Source organism: Muntiacus reevesi, chromosome 10 (genome assembly GCF_963930625.1).
Source record: "Muntiacus reevesi chromosome 10, mMunRee1.1, whole genome shotgun sequence".
NCBI classification, from domain to species: Eukaryota; Metazoa; Chordata; class Mammalia; order Artiodactyla; family Cervidae; genus Muntiacus; species Muntiacus reevesi.
Genome location: NC_089258.1, coordinates 33225465 through 33249072, shown reverse-complemented (window position 1 = coordinate 33249072; position 23608 = coordinate 33225465). Strand labels below are relative to the sequence as shown.

General features: G+C 41.0%; 2 protein-coding genes across 6 annotated transcripts in view; one reads left to right on the top strand and one right to left on the bottom strand.

The window, feature by feature from the left end:
• The window catches only part of CDC26 (cell division cycle 26), a 44661-nt gene extending 39334 nt beyond the window's left edge, over window positions 1–5327 (top strand). For 2 of the 3 annotated variants that reach the window (XM_065901523.1, XM_065901522.1), the window contains exons 3-4: window positions 318–411; window positions 4896–5327. In XM_065901523.1, the coding sequence (XP_065757595.1) occupies window positions 318–411; window positions 4896–5072 (271 nt within the window). In that variant the 3' untranslated portion in view covers window positions 5073–5327. Of the gene's footprint in view, window positions 1–289; window positions 412–4895 lie in introns of all 3 variants that reach the window. The other variant, XM_065901524.1, reaches the window with a different exon arrangement.
• Window positions 5328–6688: 1361 nt separating this feature from the next.
• Window positions 6689–23608, bottom strand: part of SLC31A1 (solute carrier family 31 member 1) — a 33459-nt gene continuing 16539 nt past the window's right edge. For all 3 annotated transcript variants that reach the window (XM_065946773.1, XM_065946774.1, XM_065946772.1), the window contains 4 exons: window positions 13865–14022; window positions 12758–12830; window positions 11112–11280; window positions 6689–9960 (listed from right to left, as the gene is read on the bottom strand). In XM_065946773.1, coding sequence (XP_065802845.1) covers window positions 9759–9960; window positions 11112–11280; window positions 12758–12830; window positions 13865–14022 — 602 coding nt within the window. In that variant the 3' untranslated portion in view covers window positions 6689–9758. The remainder of the gene's footprint in view (window positions 9961–11111; window positions 11281–12757; window positions 12831–13864; window positions 14023–23608) is intronic.

Genomic DNA, 23608 nt, shown 5'->3' with positions numbered 1-23608 from the left:
GGGAATGGACATGAGATTAAAGTGATTGATGCCTAGAATCCTCTCTTATAGGCAGCTTGCTATTTTAAGTTCTGGAAGAAAGAGATTTTTGGAATTACAGAGTTGTGGATCTGCATCATGTAGTAAAAATGTGATAATTATATCCCTAAGGACTTGGAAGCCAGCGTGTGATTCCAGTTGAGTCTTTGTAGCACCGTTTGTTTTTGTGTGCATGCTTACAAACTGATCTTATGTTTGTAGCTGAGATTTATGCCTTATAATTTTTTCTCCTCTCTACCATTTTTAACAACTAATCGTTTACTGGATCTGCCCTTTAGTGTTGATTTCATTATGCTGCGACGAAAACCAACCCGCCTGGAGCTGAAACTTGATGATATTGAGGAGTTTGAGAGCATTCGAAAGGACCTGGAGGTAAGAGTACAACGTCAAACCCTTAGGAATATTTAAAACAGTAACCCTTAACTTTTGAACTCCAGATTCTCATACCAACAACTTGTTTGAAATCTCTGTTTGGATGCTTTACAGGCATCTTAAACATAATGTATTAGCTTCCTGTGTCTGCTGTAATGAATTTCCACAAACTTGGTGGTTTCAAACAACAGAGATTTAGGCTTTCACAGTTCTGCAGGCAAGAAATCTGAAATCAGTATCACTGATCCAAAATCAAGGTGTCAGCAGGGCTGCACTCCCTCCACAGACTGTAGGGGACGGTTCTGTTCCTTGACTGCTGCAGCTTCTGGTGGCTGCTGGCATTCCTTGACTTGTGGCCACATCGGTCCCGTGTCCTTCTGTGATCACATCATCTTCTCTGCCTGTCAAGTCTCCCTCTGCCCTCTCTTAACAAGTTACATGCATTGGCATTAAGGGCCCACCCACATATTCCAGGGAAATGTCCCCATCGCAGCATCCTTAATTCAACCACATCTACAAAGACGGTTTTCACATACAAGGCAACAATTACAGGATCCAGAGATTAGGGCCTGATAGCTTTGGAGGTCATTATTCAGTGTACTACACTTAATATGTTAAAAGAGAAAACTCTTGATTTCTTCCTCGAACCATTTTCACCTCAGTATGCTCTGTGTCAGTATCTACATAGTTGCTCGCGCCATAATCCTGAGAGTCAATCTTGAGTTCTCCCTTTCCCTCACCTTTTATATTCAGTTTTTCCAAAAATCCTTTGGTTCTACCTTCAGAATATTTCTAGTATCTCCCCATACCTTTTTTATCTCCACTGTTAGAACCCTGTTCAATAACCGTTACCTCACTGGACAATTCAAGAAGCATCCAAGTTGTCTATTTCCACTATTGTGTCTTCAATCCTTTCTCCATTAGGTATCTATGTAGAGTGATCTTTAAAAACTTTCAGCTCATGTTATTCTCATGCTTAAAACTCCTCAGTGGTTTCCTGAACCTGGAATAAAACCCCCATTCCTTATCATGCCTGCAAGTTTTTGTATGTTCTGGCCTCTCTCAGATTTCATCTTCTGCCACTCTTTGCCTTGCCCTCTGTACCCTAGGCACATTGGTTTGCCTTTATTTCCTTGAACATGCCAGACTATTTATAACTCATGGCCTTTGGCACATGTTATTTTCCTCTGCCTGGAGTCCTTCCTCTTTCTTCATGTCTCAGTTTGAATGTGGCCTCAGTCCGAGAGGCCTCTTCTGTCCAACTTCAGTGTTTGTTTCATTCCTACCCGTGCTCTCTCCATCTCATTAGGGTCTCTCAAAACACTTTATTCTTTTATTTCATAGCACGTATTATAATTTATAATGATTTGTTTGTTTATTGTAAAATCATTTACATTAGGGACGCTGATTGTAAAGATCATGTCTGTCTTCTCCACTGTTGAGTTCCCAGCATCTGTTGGAGTTCAACATGTATTTTTTAAGCATAGCTTTACCCCACAGTATTAGATGTCAATCAGTAAGACTTAAATTCTTTATTGGCTTTCAGAATAAAGTCCAAATTCCTTAGGATGACATAAAAGGCCCTTTTGATCTGGTCCTCGGTCATCTCTGCACTTTATCTTCTCCTGACAAGTTATCTTTAATTTCAGTGCCAATAAACACTCTGTGCTCTTTCCCTGAAATGCCATTTATGGTTTAAACTTCAGTTGTAATAAGTCTTATAAAGTGTTAGTCTCATACTGAAATTTGACCTTGCAAGAGTCAGCTCACCATTGAGTTACGTTTTTTTTAATTGGGGTAATTCTTATCACTGAGTAGTATTTCATGGGATATATATATCTATATATCTATATAGATTTATATCTCTGTCTATCTATCTATCTGGATAGATAGATATATATGCATCTACTTTATCCACTCATCTGTCAAGAGACACTTAGGTTGTTTTCATATGTTGGCTATTGTAAATGATGCTGTGATGAACATGGTGGTGAGCTCATCTTTTTGAAATAGTGTTTTTATTTTCTTTGGATATATACCCAGGAGTGGAATTGCTGGATCATATGGTTCTACTCTTAACTTTTTGAGAAATCTCCATTCTGTTTTCCATAGTGGTTGTACCAGTTTACGTTCTCACCAACAATGTGTGATTTCCTTTTCTCCACGTCCTCTCTAACACCTATTATTTGTCTTTTTGATAATAGCCATTCTAATGAGCATGAGGTGATGTCATATTGTGGTTTTGATTTGCATTTCTCTAGTAATTAGTGATGTCGAACATCTTTTCTTATACCTGTTGGTCATCTGTATGTCTTCTTTGGAAAAATGTCTATTCAGATTCTTGGGTCATCTGTTTTTTTGTTGTTGAGTTGTATGAGATCATTATATATTTGGGGTATTAATTCCTTATCAGATAAATTATTTGCAGCTACTTTCTCCCATTTGGTATCCTGCCTTCTCATTTTGTTGATGGTTTCTTTTGCTGTGCCAAAGATTTTTAGTTTGATATAGTCCCATTTGTTTATTTTTCTTTTGTTTCCCTTGCCTGAGGAAACAGTACTCAGAAAAACTGATAAGACTGATTCAAATAGCATACCACCTATGTTTTCTTCTAGGCGTTTTATTGTTTCAGGAGGTCTTATATTCAAGTCTTCAATCCATTTTGAGTTAATTTTTGTGCATGGTGCAAGATAGTGGTCTAACTTCATTCTCTTGCATGTGGCTGTTCAATTTTCTCAACAGCATTTATTTAAGACTGTCCTTTCTCCACTGTATGTTCTCTGCTATTTTGTTGTAGATCAATTACCTGTATATGTGAAGGTTTATTTCTGGGCTCTTAGTTCTGTTCCATTGATCTGTCTCTTTTTCTGCCAATACCATGCTGTTTTGATTACTGTGGCTTTGTAGTGTAATTTGAAATCAGGGAATGTGATGCCTCCAGGCTTGTTCTTTTTTTTCAAGATTGCTTTAACTCCTCGGGGTCTTCTGTGGTCCTATACAAATTTTAGGAATTTTTGTTCTATTTCTGTGAAAAATGTTCTTGGGATTTTGATGGGGATTGCACTGAATCTGTAGATTGCTCTAGGGAGTATAGACATTTTAACTGTCCTATCCATGAGCATAGAATACCTCTTCATTTATTTGTGTCTTTAGTTTCTTTCAACAATGGCTCATTCTTAAGTGTACAGGTCTTTTTACCTCCTTGGTCAAATTTATTCCTAGATATAAATTTATTCCTTGATATTTTTGTTGTTGTTTTTAATCTTTTTACTACAGACAGTTATTTAGTGGGTTTCACTTGTTTTAGAGCAACTTTGGAGGGAGGAATGGTTTTTGTCCTGTGCTAAAATGAAACAGAAAACCGGTATTTTATACTGGAATTAGTTTGATTACATTTTGCTGACTCTGGATTTTGAAACAGTCAGCAGTTGTTCACAGTTGGAAGCCTTTTAAATGATTTCATTTTACTTGGATATTCTGAGTTTCTCACAGTTTATAAAATGACATCATCCTGTGCCTTTTAGAACTTGTCTTCACAAACGAGTTCAGGGAGAGCTTTTCTAATGTTACGTTAGGTAGTATAACCTAGAGAGTAACTCAGGAAGGTCATTATGTTTGTGTGTATATATATGAAGTAATACCTTACTGATGCACTCTAACACTTTGATGCTGGCATCTAAATGCTCCCAGTTCACCAGTGGTGAGGAGTAGCAGTGAGTGGGAAGAACAGCAGTGATCCCAGGGGTCGGGATTGGTGTCTTGAGCCCTTCTTGTGATCAGAAACTCTCAGGTAGTCAGGTAGGGCAGTTGTGGGATGTTAGTTTCTGTCTTTGAAAGTGGTCAAAACTGAGACATTGACTGTGAATTCTGTAGTAACTTGTGGCTGGAGCCAAACCTTCTATCTGAAAACAGAAATGAATTCCCCAAATCAGACAGACCTCATGATAAGATAGCACAAAACTTTATATTCCTGTGTTACATTTTATCTCATGGTGTCTGGAGAAGGATATGGCAACCCACTCTAGTATTCTTGCCTGGGAAATCCCATGGATGGAGGAGTCTGGTAGGCTACAGTCCATGGGGTCGTAAAGAGTCGGACATGACTGAGCAACTTCACTTTAAACTTATTAAAAAAAAAATAATGATAATCTCATGGTGTCATCTGTTAATTTCTGGTGGTTATTATTTTACCGGTCACTTTAATTTCCATCTGTTGTGTGGACTTTGCTCTGATTCTCTGATTCATCTTCTACTTTAATGGTCTATTTCTCTTTTAGTCTGTGACATCCTGGAAGGTAGGGCTTACATCTTTTGTCACTGCATCCTCTTGGACCCCTAACCATCTAAACCTAGGATTTCAGTTTATTGTTGTATAATCCCAAACCCTTATCCTTTACCCTAATGCCTAATATATGGTAAGTGCTAAAGAAATATTTGTTAATGAATAGAATATTACCTTAACACTAAAACATTTAAACTTTCAGACCCGTAAGAAACAAAAGGAAGATGTGGACATTGTAGGAGGCAGTGATGGAGAAGGTGCCATTGGACTCAGCAGTGATCCCAAGAGCCGGGAACAAATGATTAATGATCGAATTGGTTATAAACCCCAACCAAAGCCCAACAGTCGTTCATCTCAATTTGGAAATTTTGAGTTTTAGAGGTGGATTATCTTGTGTGCCAGAGCCCTGGAGTGGAGTACAATGATGGCGGAAACACAAACAAGATTTAGAGAATGGAGTCCTCTCAGTCAGGCAGAATGTTTTATCTCCTGCAGAGAAATACTTCTGCATGAGATTACGGATGCTTAACTTTCACTCTGAAAGCTGAAATTCAAACTCTGGTTTGTCTCTGGAAAATGACTCGGTAAAACTTGTCTGATTTTTGTTTTTAAAAATAAATATATTTTTGGGAAAGTGTGTGACATCCTTAATGAAATATAATAGCACCATTAAATTACTACATCATTCTTCTCATCTTTATTAAAAGACCCTGTGTACAGAATGGGCTTTCCCAGGTGGCTCAGTGGTAAAAGGAATCCCTGCCATCGCAGGAGATGAGTTTGATGCCTGGGTCAGTAAGATCCCCCGAAGAATGGCAACCCACTCCAGTATTCTTGCCTGGGAAATGCCACGGACAGAGGAGCCTGGTGGGATACAGTCCACAGGGTTGCAAAGAGTTGGACACGACTTAGCAACTACACAACAAACACAGAACACATCCAATTGATCCCTGTAACTGATTTTCACTTAATTCATTTATTTGACAAGTATTTATTGAGTGCCTCCTATGTGCCAGGTACCATTCTCGGCACTTAGTAACATTAGCGAACAAATGGAGATCCCTGCCCTTGTGATTAGAATCTCATAATTTTGTATAAACTTGATCAAGTTGTGGATTTCCAGAATCTTTATAGAAGACTTTGTAACTAGTTTGAGAGGATCCTCCCCCGTTTTCCTTCTTTCCCAAACTGCCTGCAAGTTCTCCTAATGAGTCAATCTGAGAGGAAGCCCAGAGACTAGAATTATGTCCCATTGTTTTCAGTTTAATTCAACTACTGGCAACTGCCATCTGTAGTAGAAAAGAACCTCTGGAATCATCAGTTCTGCAGAGACCCACTAGCAGGATTTTACCCAGCCTTTCTGGGGTAGTTTAAGTCTGGGTAATAACAATGTGGGAGGCAGGAAGAGAAGAGGATATGTAGTTTTCATGTCTTCCCTACCATTCTTAAAATAGTTCTATTCTTCCACTTTTATTTGGGACTTTCCATTTTCTTATCTTGAAAACACAGCAACAGTGGCTTCAGATAGGGTAACTGAGTTTAATTATTTTGAATGCTACAAAGGCCAGGATCAAAGAGAAAAAAAAAGTCACACAAGACTGCCTCAACCAGTCACTGTGGCTTCCCAGCATGAGTGGGCACAGAAGCACAGAAACACTGTGCCTTCTGAGTTTCTTCTTCCCTCCTAATAGCCATACTCGAGGATACTCTGTCAGCATAAACACAGGGACGCGGTTATGAGATGATAAAATCCTTGGTGTACTGAGACATTGCATCTTCATGAATACTGTCTCCTGTGCACAAGGCCATGTGAACTCTTCTGGCATGCACAAAGCCTGTTGTTTTCAGTAAAGTAGGAGGGCAGTGAGATGAAAATATAACCGCATCACACCACCTGAACGACAGACGTCTTAAAAACTGATGACAATGGCCAGAGTCCATGTGGACAATGAAGAAACCACTGATTCTGATATCACTGTGGGTGGAAGACACACATAGAATCACAAAATCAAAATATTTATTTGTTCTTTTGCACATGACACTGGTAAAATATTCCTACGACAGCAACACTGCCCTCCAGGAGCTTACAATCTAAAATAGTCAACATTAATTGCAGACCCAGTGATTAAGGCATTACATCAAATGCAGACTTCATATCTTTAGATGTATCTTCTCAAGGAAGCAGCTGGAGAGGGCAGGACCAACAGTAACTGACATGAAAGTATACTCCCTACCACCTCCCCTTCCAGCTTCTACAGGGAACCCGAAACCAGCGCCCCACAGCCTAAAAGGGAATTCCAGACAACCCTACCATAGAAGTAGTGAAGAAACCTTAGCCTCTGATTCCCTGGTGGACAGAGAATTCTGTCTGTGGGCAGTGAGGGGCTGAGTTCCTCTGGCATAGGTTGGAGACGGTACCTAAGATTTTGTAACTTCGTGGATAGTACCAGGTAGCCCTTTACGCAGCCTCATAGAAATTCCAACAGGATAATTGCTCATCAAAGTGTGCTTAGGGTCTCGAACAAGTTCTACAGCTTCCAGTTAGTATCAATATCCAAACCCACTGCAGAGCGTTGTCCAGTGCATTGGGAGGGCTAGGGGGATTAGCAGGCTGGATGTATGGGATAAAAGACTGAAATTTTCAGACAGTAAGGGGCCAAAGACCTGTGAACAGGAGGAAAAGAGCAATTTGGATCCAAAAGGAACAAAGAAGTCAGGCACTAAAATTCTAAATGAACAGGGGTACAGATATGAAAATCAACAAGATTATCAATATTAACATAGTCCAAGAGCTCAAGGAAGGCAGAATTTAAGGTTTACTTTTTTTTTACCCCCTTCACTAGTTTCTTCCTTTGGCAACCTAGCTCAAGATCACAGAATTCAGGTTTTTCATGAGACTCTGTCTTGAATACCCAAAGACATGTCCCAAATTGCTTCTCTCTGACAGTCTGAAATTCACAGCATTTTGTCTTAACTGGCCTTGATTTTTCATACCTTGAAAATAACCTGATGAGGTTATTTCAGAGCAGATCATGACAAGATGTCTAGAGAGTACCAGGGTTACTACTAAACAGTGATTCTTATTTTATTTCTCAGGGTTTTTATTATTCATTGGCTTCTGAGACAGTACAGGCTATTTGTACCTTAATGTTGCATTTTTATCAGTACCTGTCATTCCCTTTGCTTATACTAAGTGTCAGCACTACAAGGGGTTGGAATGAGAGAAAAACATAAAATTTTAAATGTTGGTTCTTAGGTTTTAACCTCGATCCAGTAAGCTCATAACCCTCTCTTGGTTCAAAGCCATGCAAGTACACATTTCTCGCCCTCCAATATTTAACTGGCATCAACAGAGAAAGTACAAACTTCAAAACCACAACAGAGGCCGTCAGGATAGCTATGTTTTCTCTCTCCTGCCCTGAGGCACAAAAGGAGTCTAGCACCAAGGAGGGCAGGATTTAATAGACCAGCACAAGAAGAGTCACTATACAGAGGTAGGTTGGACTGGGAACGAGATGCCGCACAGAGTAACGAGAATAAAAATCCAATATGATTCTTCACCAAGGAAAGTAATTTTTGGCCACTTGTGATCTAATTAAGCTCTCCCCACCCCAAGAAACAAAGATGGTCATGCAGAGAATGAGGATCTGCCTGGTATGTCTTTGGATGTTGGGGCTGAGGAAAACCTGACCATCAGCCGACCACACCCTAAGCCTCTTCAAGAGAGGCCTGGGCTTTTGCCCTTCTAAACCAAGACTGGCTGATTTACATTGCAGATCAAAGGTCTTTCTCAACCTTCAGGCTACTTCCAAGAAATTACAGATCTTTAAAAATAAGGACTAGTGATCTCATACATGCCAAGAAAAGTTACTTTGGCTCCAGCCCTTCCATGCATGTGGGCCTGGGCACACAGACACAGCCAGGGCTGAATAAATGTTTGTGGAATGATTAAGTATTGACCAGCAGCATTTAGTACATAAGTTAAGCCCAGACACACCACCTACTAATAGCAAGTCAAATTCCCGTGCCCAGTCCCAGGTAGCTCACCCACCAGGTGATACTCCCTTAGTATAAAGCAGAGATGCTCAAAGTATGGTCCCCTGATCATCAGCAAGAGCATCACTTGGGAATTTGTTAAAAATACTGATTTAGGAGCTCTGGGTCAAGGCCCAACAACTGTGTTTTTAACAAGCTCTCTAGGTGATTTTCTGATGTATGCTAAAGTTTGAAAATCACTGGTTTAGAGGCAGATACATGAAGAAAATAATGGGAGAAAATGTTTAAACGCTTGCTTCATTCAGCTGTGACATACTAAGGTACCAAGTCAAAGTAAAAATGTCAATGGTTTCATTTTAAAATATCTCTTTTCTCAAATTGATTGTCACCTTTTTTTCCTTGATTAACAAGTTCCTTCTAATTAAAATGTCAAGTGGGAACATAAGTTGATTAGTCAGCCACCCAAGAATGCACTGTTCTGCAATTTACAGTCTCAAACCATCTCTCTGCCCCCTACAAAGGTTTCAATGCAGCACGTCACATCTAGGGAAGGCATAACCTATCTCCCACTCGTTGAGTCCAAAGACTAAGACATGTTTGGGTTCTGGGTTTAACTGGGCAAGACTTTCCCTCGCCTGCCATCAATCCTGGCTAAAGTTAACCCATTTCCATCACTGACCCAGGAAAGACCCATCAAATTCACAAACTCTCTGTTTAAAAGAAAAAAAAGAACACAAGACTAAAAACAAGGAAGCAGGCGATCAAGCCATTGAACAGAAAGCTACCTGGATTAGATAAGAACATATAACTCGGATCTAAGATAATGAGGGAGGAGAGGACTTCTGAGCGGCTTCACCTCAAGAGAAATGGGAAACTCAGCTCATTAGGGAAAAAAGTGTGGGGGGAAGGAGGTTACCACTTTAGCTCAGAGACTGTAAGTTAAACCTCTGTTGAGCAGGTGATGTGTGTCGTAAGGAGATAAGGAGCAAGAAGAGAAGGTGGAATCCTGTCTTCCAGTCTTGAACTGCTTTCCACTGCAATCGATAAGGCCACACCATGGAGTTAGGGGTTAATGGCAATGCTCTGTGATGTCCACTACCACCGCCTTCTTCCAGCTGAAGAGGAAGTACCCTGTGCCAGCCCCGGCTGCAACAGCAATGCAGAGGTACCCGTTGTAGGTCATGAAGATGAGCATGAGGAAGTAGCTGATGACCACTTGGATGATGTGCAGCACTGTCTGCAGGAGGTGCGGGAAGCTTAGCATTTGCTGCCTGGAGAGGAAACAGGGACGCAAGAGTTAGGGCCCCGGGAGCGCTCAGGCAGCTCGGCACGCGCTTCGGGCGAAAGGAAGGGAACAGTTGTGGTCATGAGCTCAGCTTGGGCTGCCCTCTCTCACCGTCACCTTGGCAACTCCAGGGTACTTGTGTCTACGCAAGTTTTGTTTGTTGGTCCTTGGAATGAAAAATGATAGGGCTATGAGGTTAACAGACACCAACCAGACATGGCTCTACGGCAGCAAGAGGAAAGCTCTTCAGGAGGAGGGGAGGGAGGGTGGACGGTGACTCACTTCCACCTTGGAACCTGAAAGGATGGCCCACACCCTCCCACACGTATTCTCAAACATTGTCAGGCCTTCCATCTTCGCAAAGCTCACGCTCTTAAAAACTTGGAAACAACAACAACAAAAAAACAAAACAAAAACTTGGAAACAGAATTGACAGTGGGGTGGTATAGTAGACAGTTCTTAATTAGGGATCAGGAGACCTGGCTGTTTATCTCCTCTGTCACTCACTAGTTCTGTCACCTTAGATGAGTCACAATCTGGTTGGCCCTCAATCATGGGTACTATTGGAATAAATAATATTGTGCTTACTTGAGAGTAAGACATTTGTCTACAGGATTCCTTGAATTCCAATTTAGCTTTAAGATCTACATGTCTATTATAACTGAATTTTAAAAAGCACTTGCCAATCTGTGGGAAAAACCAATAGTCATCCAAATGCTTTCTTAAGTGAAATACAGACCTTTGCACAATCTCATAACAAAATGAGACCGGAGCTGGGCAGGTACAACTTTTCATAGAAAGGAATCAACTGGGTTCTGCCGTTCTTCTGTATAATGACCTACAACTTCTTTCTCTAATTTGTTTATTATTATTTGACTAATATGTTAAAATATGGATTCTTTTCCTTCTTCCAAAGTGACCAGTGCTTAGAATTCCGAATGAACTCTCAGGAGAGTTAATGTCATTCCTCTTTGGGCCTGCTAATGACTCAGAACCCCAAGTCTCCAAAGAGCGCTGATCAAGGTGACACAGAATCACTGACTCAAGAGAAGAGCTGCTGCTGATAACACGGCCACTTTGCCGTTCGGCTAATTCAGCTCTCCAGAACTTCCGCCTGGATCCGTTCAATCTTCTTACCCGACAGTTTTGTGTGTCTCCATGAGGATGGTTCCATTTGGTCCTGGGACAGGCATGGAGTTGTACCGGATGCTGACTTGGGACTTGCGCAGGAGGCCCTCTCGGGCTATCTTGAGTCCTTCATAGAACATGGCGAGTAAAAACACTGCCACGAAAGCTCCAGCCATTTCTAAGTAGGAAAGGAAAAGATGGCAGTAACGCCAAACATGCAAAATGCTTCGCTGGTGTGCTCTCCAGCAAAAAAGAAAACGTAGAAACTGCTCCTCTTTTTTTGGGGGGGGGGTGGGGGTGGGGGTGGGTGGGAATGGGCCTTGCCACTCAGCTTGCAGAACCTTAGTTCCCTGACCAGGGACTGAACCCAGGCACTGGGCAGTCAAAGTGCCATGTCCTAATCACTGGACTGCCAGGGAATTCCAAAAAACTGTTAACTCTCTATTCTTTTTTTTCTTTTTGCTACTCTCTACCGTTAATTCCAGAATATGTTATATTGTTACCTCTTCACTCCCATGGATGGACGAGAAGGACTAAGATGGTGTTAGTGAAAACTACAGTCTCTACTAAAGAACATACTCATTTTCTGATTAAGATAACAAAAATAATTGGAACAACAATAACCTTTTGATGTCAATGCTTGACATCATTAAATCAGTTTCACACACAGAGACACACAAGGTAGAATACATGAAAGAGAAATAAAACACTTATTGTTAAGACTCTAACCTCCCAGTGCAGGGACATAGGTTCCATCCCTGACTGGGGATCCCACATGCTGTGCAGCCTGCCCCTCAAAAAGGTGTTGACTCTATTTCTTGAATGGGCACTTCAATTCTAAGTCTTTCACACTGTGAATTGTTGGTAACAATATGAATGTATTCAAAACTGATTTAACATACTACCTGAATTAAATGCTTCCCTTCTTCCCAAAACAAATCGATTTTGTAGGTCCAAAGATTTATCTTATACCTAAAGTGGTCCACCTGACCACTGAACTTGTACAATTTGAATTTAAGGCACACTAACTCAACATTATAGACTCCAAAAAAATGGATGATTAACTGCCCCCAAACTAGGACTGACTTTAAGATGGGTCAAGAATCATGAATGCTACAGACCAGTTTGGTAAGCTAGAAAGAGCATAGGATTAGGTCAGAAGCCTTAGGTCCCTGTCCTAGTTCTGACATACTAATTTATTTAGGGCGAATCATCACTATTTGAAGCTTAATTTTTCCGTAAAATGGAAGGACTGTACTCGATTAATAGTTTTGAAGCTAGGGTTATTTTGTGGCATGTATATATAAAATGCTTCTTATGCCATTTGAACTCGACTGTAGTCTTATGTCCAAGACCAATCAAATAAGGAAACACTCTGGAAAAGGGTGAAAGAAAATGGTCTGCAAGAGACTCTGACCTGTATCTAAATTATGTTTCAGAAACTCTAAAACATACACATGTTATTTAAGAGAGGTTTGGACCTAAATAATCATTGTGTATCCTTATCCTCCAGGTAGGAAATAGGAAACTAGACGGTTACGATCGCATCTCATGACTCAGTAGTTCTGGCAGGAAGAGGTGCTGGGTTTCCAGATTCTTTGTCACTGTCTCTCATGTGAGTGTCACCTTCAAACAACACCTGATGGCTTACTCACCTCCAGCTGTATTAATCACCAAACCAGAAAACAATAGTTCCACGTCCTTAAAGCCAAAGTAGAAGGTCATAGGCTGCCAGGAAACCAAAACATTGCAGTTAGAAACAATCAAAGTTTTTACATGAGAATCGCACGTCAAGAACACTTATTAGCAGCAGTTCTGGGTAATAAGAAGCATTCACTGAAGTGGAAAGCTTTCTCCTCATTTTAGTATCACTAACACAGGCACTTCTCCATATGTACTCTCCTTTGCCCTCACTGTCAACTTTTGCCTTTTTCTCTTCTACACAAAGCATAAAGAAATTAATCCAGAAAAGGGTCGATTTTGAAAGGAAGACATACTGAACAGAGAACCATAGAAATATCGGTTCTGGTGAAGCCCTGAAATTAACCTGCCACAAACCACTTGGGCAAATCTTGGGCAAATCACTTGACTTCTCTAGGTCTGCCTTAGTTTTTCCTCATCGGTAAATTGATCTTTAACCTTGAAAAAAAATGCTGTGACAAACCTAGACAGTCTATTAAAAAGCAGAGACATCACTTTGCCGACAAAGGTCCATACAGTCAAAGCTATGGTCTTTCCAATAGTCATGTATGGATCTAAGAGTTGGACCATCAAGTAGGCTGAGCACCAGACAATTGATGCTTTTGAACTGTGGTATTGTAGAAGACTCTTGACAGTCCCTTGGACTGCAAGGAGGTCAAACCAGTCAATCCTAAAGGAAATCAACCTTGAATATTCATCGGAAGGACTGATGCTAAAACCGAAGCTCCAATACTTTGGCCATCTGATGCGAACAGCCAACTCATTGAAAATGACCCTGATGTTGGGAAAGATTGAGGGCAGGAGGAGAAGGGGACAACAGAGGATGAGATGGTTGGATGGCATCACTGATTCAATGGACATGAATTTGAGCAAACTCTGGGAGATAGTGAAGGACAGGGAAGCCTGGCGTGCTGCAGTCCATGGGGTCGCAAAGAGTTGGACACAACTTAGTGACTGAACAAAAACAACAAACATAATCATCTTCCAGTCCTAAAATCCGATTGTTTCTATGACCCAGGTGGGTGGGAAAGGGCCCGGGCTGCCTTTCCTTTGGCACTTACCATCATCATCATCATGTGATCATGGGAGTGGTCGGATGAAGTGGTCGGGTGATGGTGAGGTGGCATGGTACTGTTGTCTCCACCACTCATATCCATGTTCATCCCCATGTGGTGGGAATGGCTTATTTTCCCAGGAAAAGTTGAGTCAGCAGAAGAATCTTTTAAGAAAAAGAATTACATACAATAATTAAAAATACAAAATCTTGAATCTTTTTTTAAAATCTTCACAATGTTTCATCTTGTCCTTTTTTTTTTTTTTGGACCACACTGTGTGGCTTGTGGAATCTTAGTTCCCTGACCAGGGATCGAACCTGTGTCCCCTGCACAGGAAGCACAGAGTCCCAATCTCTGGACCACCAGGGAATTCCCCAAATCTTGTTTCTTGATAAATACTTAGTCTACGTGGGATTTCAGCCAATAAATATATCCTCCCCTAACATCTTACTCAGAATTATTTTTTAATTATCTACAGACACAGAGAGGAGTAACTGCACCAACAGGAATGTCCTCTGGAGACTGTGGCAGGAGGGATTTGTACATAGGGTTTCAGAAACCTCTTTCTTTTTTTAATTCATTTTTATTGAAGTGTAGTTGATTTACAATGCCATGTTAGTTTCTGCTATACAATACAATACAAAGTGAATCAGCTATACAATATCAGAAACCTAACTTTTATTCTGAATCCTCTTCTAGATACATTCAATGTATGTTCAAACTTAAATATGAGATAAGGAGAAGAAAAGTAGCTTCTCTGGGAGGCAAGAAATAATTTGTAATAATGCATAAAATTGATGCTGTGGATGAAATTTAACAGTCTTTCTGATCACAAACGTCAGTAGATAAAAAGCCAAGTGTTTCAAGATAATTCACCTAATTGGATGGCCTGTGTTCAATCAGGATATTACGAATACACTCTCACATATGGGACCACCAGCCTTCAGCTAATTTAAATTAGAAGGAAAGGTCTACTGCTGCCCTAGGCAAGTGGTGTGTTCAGAATTTGATACACTATCAATATCAGCAGGGCATTAGAGCTGGGAATACGGAAAAAAAAAAAAGGTATAAATTAGATATTCTCTATTAAATTAAGTCTAGACAACTGCACATTCAGTCTTGCGTCTATGTTTACTATCCCTTAACGGTTTTATTGCAAAAGTCCATCCAAGATGTTATCCAAGGAGCAAAAACTCTGGTAGCTAGGGTGGGGAGTGGGAAGGTGAAGAGGGTAGAGAGTGGGGTGGTGGGATTCTCTTTATGTGTACCTCAATGCCAATTTGTGGAGGAAAGAGTTCTTTAAAAATCCCAAGTAGGTATTCATGTTCATGAGCCTGTGTGCCTCTTTCATTAATGCAATAAACAAATATTTATCCAGCTTTCGCCAAACTCTGAGCTCAGTGCTAATAATTCAACAGTGGAAAAGACAAACAAAACACAGGATGGAGAAACAGTAAACAGAACAGTTTCACGTGGGGATTAGTGCTGTGAAGGGAAGAACAGGGGAATACGGTAGGGTTACTGGGAGGCTGAGAAGAGGCGCCCTTCAGATACAGAATCACAAACACTCCAGCATTTACTTTCCCCATTCAACTTCTATAATTTCCCCCTTCAACTTCTATCCCATGATTCTATGATAGCAAGCTGAAAAAACAGGTTCCAGCAAAGGAGATGGCAAAGCATCCGTTACAGATAATCAAAACTCAACTGTGAGTTTAAATAGCTTTCATGCCAGATACTGTATTGCTTCATCAGGAGAGAACCCGACAAGCTGGGATTGTTAATACTTTTGCCAGAAGGGGACTAGATTAGAGGTACAAAGAGATACATAATAAGATCTTTGTACACAAAGGTTTATTTCTAGTGAATGGTTAAAAAAAAAAAAGAATACACACAAAAATAATCAACAAGAGGGAGGACACACAGATGCCTGCGGTGTGCCTGCTGGCGTCAGCAACGGAGGGACACGCAGAGATGAACCAGACATAGCCTCTCTCCTCACGGAGCTTCAAGGCTAAAAGTCAGGAGGGGAAACTGAACAGTCAGAACTCAGTTTGGGGCCTAAGATGAAATGTAAAGGACAGTTTAAAAAGAAAGAACGTAGATAGCATCAGAAACTAATTAAGATTTGTACCCTTGATTTTCCTCATGAACTTTTACATATTCTTCTTGTCACCGTGTTTCTTTTGAAGACCCACGGGTTCCTAATTGTCCAGGCATCTCATTACCAATCAGAGACAACTATTTAATGAAGGTACTTATTCATTTCTCTTCAGATGTATCAGTGGTCCAGTAATCTATATGTCCAAATCTTAAGAACGTCTTTCGAGTTATGCACCTGTTTTGAAGTATCATCTTGTAGGATACACTTCACACTGAAATATACTAGAGAACAGAGCAGGAACTGAATCTATTTCCTTCCACTGTCAACGAACAATTTCTTTTTTTTTTCTTTTAACTTTTTTTTTTTTTTTTTGACCTCACCATGTGACTCACAGGATCTTAATTCCCCGACCAGGGATTGAACCCAGGCCTCCAACAGTGGAAGCACTGAATCCTAACCAGTGAACAACCAGCAAACTCTCACAGTGGGTTTCTTTTTTTTTAAGACCACTTTCAAGCCCTTTCTGCCTATCCTCTCTCCTGAGGCCACAAAATGACTATCAACACAATGGATGGTTCATAAAATCTCTTTCGTCTAGCATAGAAAACTTCTTTGCTCTTTAAGAAAATAGAACAGGAATTGGTGAGAGAAAAAAATAAGTATGAATTTCTATGAAACTTAGTTCCTATAAAAATAGGTGAGAAGCTTATTTCTTTGGAAGGCTTTACACTATTCAGTTTCTAGGGAACATTCATGTTCAGCTGGGTACTTGAGGTTGGCTACAACTTGCTTGTATTGCTTGGAATACTATTAGAATAAATTACACATCCTATACGAATAACCTGATGCTGGGAAAGACTGAAGGCAGGAGGAGAAGGGGACGACAGAGGACAAATGGTTGGATGGCATCACCGAGTCAGTGGACATGAATTTGAGTAAGCTCCGGGAGATGGTGAAGGCCAGGGAAGCCTGGTCTGCTGTATGCATGTATCCATGGGGTTACAAAGAATCAGACGCAACTGAACAACACTGAATACCATATAGCTTTGCATTTTCTACCTTTTCCCCATTTAATAAGTATGGTGCAGTATTTATAAAAATAGGTTTCAAAACTTCCATGGATTCAAGGATCTAATTCCTTCTCAATCTCCTTTTGAGAATCATCAAAAAGAAGCTTCCTCTGTTTCTGCCAACACTTCCCCCAAACACACACACAGTAAGGCGTAGAGGGACAGACTCTTTTTTGCAAAATCTAGCATCTCTAGCAAAATATATATCAATTTATAGACAGAAGATAGGGAACTAGCGAGCAGGTTAAATTCTGATGTTCATTCTGAGTCTTAGCACTGACCTTACATCTTAACTTTAAATCCTCTTTTATTTTCCTGGTATTTCACAATGGTGAATGAGAAACAATAGTCCATAGGGACTACGATTAGATCCCACAAAAGACTACACAGAAGTGGTCACACATCTGCCATGTGGTCCCTCTCCTCCAGCTTAGTTGGATGTAATCCGGAGCCTCAGATAATTCTTTTGGAGACTGCCACTAGTCTTTCCTGACTTTCATGATAAGGAAGAAAGCTTTTATTCTTAAAATGATTAGGGTCATGTTCTTTTTTAGATTTGTAAAAACATTTAACAAAGGGAACTCTATCCAGTCACTCTTCTGCTTTCTGGAGTCAATAGTTATGATCGATGATACAAGTTTTTGGCAAGCACAGACAGGGGAAATTCAACATCAAAGACAATACACTACCATAAACAAGGATTTCTGTATATGGACTATGTTCATGTGATTAAGCAACAAGTTTAACTTGACTAATCCTGCCTTTTCATGACCTGTATGGGGTCAACAGATATTCTGAGGAATGACTCTGGGTTTGTTTCAAGTGCCTCTATAGGTGAACTCTGAAATTTTCCTATACATGGCTCAGATGATAAAGAATATGCCTGTAATGCAGGAGATCTGCGTTGGAAAGATCCCCTGGAGAAGGAAATGGCTCCCCACTCCAGTATTCTTGCCTGGAGAATTCCATACACAAAGGAGCCTGGTGGGCTACAGTCCGTGGGGTTGCAAAGAGTTGGACACGACTGAGTAACTAACACGACGTTTTATGAATCCTGTACTTATGCTGTTTGCAGGAAGTGGTAAAGGAATGTAGGAAAAAAGGAGAGATCTTGATATAATGCAGTAGCAAATCAGGCCTTGGTGCCTCTCTATAACCTGACATTTCAGGCCAATATACTGAAGTTGTTCAGAAAAAAATGTAGTGGTTTCTAGGGTGGGAAATACAATTTGACGAATATAAATGGGGAAGGCACTTTTCCTTGATGGCTATGATGTTGTTTCACTCATTCTCTAGGCCCTGGCCTCACATTTTTACTCCAAATTGACTGGCATAAATGTGGTCATAATTGTTTGACTATAACCACATCATGCTTTGGATATTTTAACTCTCTTTCTTTGGACTGTATCCTTCTTGGGGTGCAGTAATAAGGATACTTAAACTAATTTCATTCACAAAGAGTATTCAGTTCAGGTCAGTTGCTTAAGTCGTGTCCGACTCTTTGTGACCCCATGAATCGCAGCAGGCCAGGCCTCCCTGTTCATCACCAACTCCCGGAGTTTACTCAAACTCATGTCCATGGAGTTGGTGATACCATCCAGCCATCTCATCCTCTGTCATCCCCTTCTCCTTCTGCCCCCAATCCCTCCCAGCATCAGGATCTTTTCCAATGAGTCAACTCTTCACATGAGGTGGCAAAAGTATTGGAGTTTTAGCTTCAGCATCAGTCCTTCCAATGAACACCCAGGACTGACCTCCTTTAGGATGGACTGGTTGGCTCTCCCTGCAGTCCAAGGGACTCTCAAGAGTCTTCTCCAACACCACAGTTCAAAAGCATCAATTCTTTGGCACGCAGCCTTCTTCACAGTTCAACTCTCACATCCATTCATGACCACGCCTGCAATCACCATCTGCAGTGATTTTGGAGCCCAAGAAAATAAAGCCTGCCACTGTTTCCACTGTTTCCCCATCTATTTCCCATGAAGTGATGGGACCAGATGCCATGATCTTAGTTTTCTGAATGTTGAACTTTATGCTAACTTTTTCACTCTCCTCTTTTACTTTCATCAGGAGGCTCTTTAGTTCCTCTTCACTTTCTGCCATAAGGGTGGTGTCATCTGCATATCTGAGGTTATTGATATTTCTCTGGCAATCGTGATTCCAGCTTGTGCTTCTTCCAGCCCAGTATTTCTCATGATGTACTCTGCATATAAGTTAAATAAGCAGCGTGACAATATACAGCCTTGACATACTCCTTTTCCTATTTGGAACCAGTCTGTTGTTCCATGTCCAGTTCTAACTGTTGCTTCCTGACCTGCGTGTAGGTTTCTCAAGAGGCAGGTCAGGTGGTCTAGCATTCCCATCTCTTTTAGAATTTTCCACAGCTTATTGTGATCCACACAGTCAAAGGCTTTGGCATAGTCAATAAAGAAGAAGTAGATGTTTTTCTGAAACTCTCTTGCTTTTTCGATGATCCAGCGGATGTTGGCAATTTGATCTCTGGTTCCTCTGCCTTTTCTAAAATCAACTTGAACATCTGGAAGTTCAGGGTTCACATATTGCTGAAGCCTGGCTTGGAGAATTTTGAGAATTACTTTACTAGCGTGTGAGATGAGTGCAATTGTGTGGTATTTTGAGCATTCTTTGGCATTGTTTTTCTTTGGGATTGGAATGAAACTGACCTTTTCCAGTCCTGTGTATTAGGCGTGAGTAAATCTTAAGTTTATACACAGGTTCTAGCTAGAATTGGCAAAGATTTTTGACTCCCAGAGTTCTGTCATATCAATGTATTTATAGCAGTTTAGGAAAATGAGACAGTAGAGGTAGCAAGAAAATAAGTCAGGCCAATAAGAAAAAAAGAAATGGTAAAGATCTTAAAATCAGAGTTCTCCCCAGATTAAATTTGGCAGATGATGGGAGGGGATAGGGCATGTGCCGTAACTATAGCTTTATAAAGACAGAACTCTGGAGAATAATTTCCAAACCCCACCACCAACACTGTATTAGTCACTCAGTCATGTCTGACTGTTTGCAACCCCATGGACTAAAGCCCGCCAGGCTCCTCTGTCCATGGGATTCTCCAGGCAAGAATAGTGGAGTGGGTTGCCATTTCCTTCTCCAGGGGATCTTCCCCACCCAGGGATCAAACCTGGGTCTCCTGAATTGCAAGTAGATTCTTACCATTTAAGCCACCAGGGAAGCCCTTACCACTGAAAAAATTAAAAAATGAAAAGGAAAGAAAGAAAACTTAGATTTTATCCTTAAAAAAATTTTTCAATAAAACTAAGGCTACCAGGACTTCCCTGGCAGTCCAGTGGTTAAGGCTCTGAGCTTCCAATGCAGGGGACACAGATTTGATCCCTGGTCAGGAAACTAAGATCCCACATGCTGTGAGGCTGAGTGCCAAAAACAAACAAAACCTAAAGCTACCATTTTCCCTTCTAAGTTCATGCCTTTGTTGATAATACAAAAGTGAGCTCTACTGTAAACAGATATGTAGGTGTTACTAAGTCCAAGCTTGGGCTGCTCACTGCTGGACAGGCCAATTAACCAGAAGATTGAGGCAAGGAATACGATTTTATTGGGAAAGCTGGCTGACAGAGAAGATAGCAGACTAATGTTTCAAAACAACCATCTTGTCTGGGTCTGGATGCCAGGTGATTTGTAGGACAGAGAAAGGTAGGAGTTGAGGAAGTAAAGACCATTATCTAGCAAATATCTCCTGGAATGGCCAACCTCAAACTTTTCCAGCAGAGGTGCAGTCTTCCTCAAGGCAGGTCATTATGTACTATAATAATGACAAAGGGGCTTCCCTGGTGGCTCAGAGAATCTACCTGCAGTGCAGAGACCAGGGTCAGGACCCACTCCAATATTCTTGCCTGGAGAATCCCATTGACAGCTACAGTCCTTGGGGTTGCAAAGAGTCAGACATGACTGAGCAACTAACAACATAATAACAAAAGTAATGCAAAACAAAAGTTAAAGTCAAAGAAACAGATCCATCATAGAGACAAAACTGGCTCTTAGCTGCAGCATAGGAGGTCCCTGAGGAAAAGAAGCAGGTATAGCTTTTTGGTATAAGAGAAGTCATTTTAGGCCTAAGCCATTTTGTTATCTAAGTCTGGCTACCATGCACGCCCTTGAACAGGGTCTAAGTAATAACAATTGTAAGGGAACATAAGAAGTAACAATAGCAAAGATGATAAGTCTATTGCAGGATTCCTTGCACTTTTTGTGGAAAGAAACCAAACTACACTCTATACACTCAAGTGATAGCATAGTCTTTGTGGCTGCATCACTCATACATCAGACTAATCAGATACATCAATAGTAACCAATTGCCAGAGACAAACGGTTACACTTAAAACTTAAAGGGCTTCCATTTATGAGTGGCCAATTCCCTGGTGGTTCAGATGGTAAAGAATTGTCCTGCAATACGGGAGACCTGGGTTTGATCCCTGGGTTGGGAAGATCCCCTGGAGGAGGGCATGGCAACCCACTCTAGTATTCTCATCTGGAGAATCCCCATGAACAGAGGCAGGCTACAGTCCTTGGGGCTGCAAATAGTCAGACACAACTGAGCGACTAAGCACACACACAATGATCTAGGCAAACATGAAACGTTACACAGACTGAAAGTTTTTATTAGAACAAAAGAGCTATGAATTAGTGGGAGTAGATCTTTTATACTGAAGTTCTTGCCTAAGAATACCCATTTTAGTATGAAAGGCGGTAACTCAGGAGCTGCCCTGTGAATCTCATTCTAACTATCTATGGAAAAGACAGAAAGCAAACCCATGATTTGATTCTAACCAGAGTAAGACAAGAAAGCCTTTACTTAGATGGCAACCCACTCCAGTATTCTTGCCTGGAGAATCCCATGGAGAGAGAAGCCTGGTTAGGCTACAGTCCACGGGGTCGCAAAGAGTCGGACACGACTGAGTGACTTCACTCACTTACTCACTCACTCCAGGTGATTCAAGGTCACACCCCCTTCTATCATAAACTTCATCTTTCTATATCTCCACTCCACTTAATAGTTAATCTGCTCAGGCTGAGCAAAGGAGATGAGAAGCCTGTTTGTCCTGGAGGAACTGATTACAAGACAAATTATACAGCTATAATTATTAAACAAGAGGGTTATCATTTTAAAGAGAAAGCATGCTGAGGACAAACTTAATTTTTTAAATACCCAATGCAGATGATACCACCTTAATGACAGAAAGTAAAGAGGAACTAGAGCTGTTTGATGAAGGTGAAAGAGGAGAGTGAAAAAGCTGGCTTAAAACTCAACATTAAAAAAGCTAAGATCACAGCATCCAGTCCCATCACTTCATGGCAACATCACTTCATGGGAAAAAAATGGAAACAGTGGCAGATTTTATTTTCCTGGGCTCCGAAATCACTGCAGATGATGACTGCAGCCACAAAATTAAAAGATGCTTGCTCCTTGGAGGGAAAGCTATGACAAAACTAGACAGCACATTAAAAAGCAGAGACATTATTTTGCCGACAAAGGCCCATATAGCCAAAGCTATGGTTTTTCCAGTGGTCATGGACAGATTTGAGAGTTGGACCCTAAAGAAGGCTGAGTGCCAAAGAACTGATGCTTTCAAACTGTGGTGTTGGAGAAGACTTTTGAGGGTCCTTTGGACTGCAAGGAGATCAAACCAGTCAATCCCATAGCAAATCAACCCTGAATATTCACTGGAAAGACTGATGCTGAAGCAAAGCCCAGGAGATAGTGAAGGACAGGGAAGCCTGCCATGCTGCAGTCCACAGGGTCACAAAGATTTGGACATGACTTACTGACTGACTGAATAACAACAAATCCTCACAGTACCTCTTCTTGTTTCAGAGGATCCAAGGCACAGAAAGTGAAAAGTGGAAGTATTAATCACTCAGTCGTGTCTAACTCTTTGCAACCCCTAAGGACTATAGCCCACCAGGCTCCTCTGTTCATGGGATTTCCTAGGCAAGAATACTGGAGTGGGCTGCCATTTCCTTCTCCAGAGGAATCTTCCTGACCCAGGGATCAAACCTGCATCTCCTGTATTGGCAGACAGATTCTTTACTGCTCAGCCACCAGGGAAGCCCAAGGCATGGAGAGTTTAAGCACCCTGTTCAGTGTTATTCTAGAAAGTTATGGAAGTACCCTGGCAAGAACTTATATATCCTCACTCCTGGCCCAGGGATTATTCTCTGTTAAATCTGCCTTACTATTTATTCAGTGTCAAATTTTGGTCACTTTTCCTAATCCAAATAAATTAGAAGATTCACTCAGCCTGCCTCTGGTTTTCACAATCACTCTCTTACAAACTTGGGTCTTTCTCAGGGTACTTCTGCCCTCTGTTCATCCTATGTGATACATCAATGACAAATCAATCTACCTAAAGCATGGCTCTACTTACCTGTCCCCAACATTCCACTGCCTACCAACCTCTCCACTGTCTATTAACCTCCTTGTTCTAAGATAATAGATCTTTAAAATAAAGGCCTCAACCTACCTTTCTGCCTACAGATACTTTGTGTTTCAGCCAAACATGTCTAATTAGCCCAGTTTCTACTCTTACCACA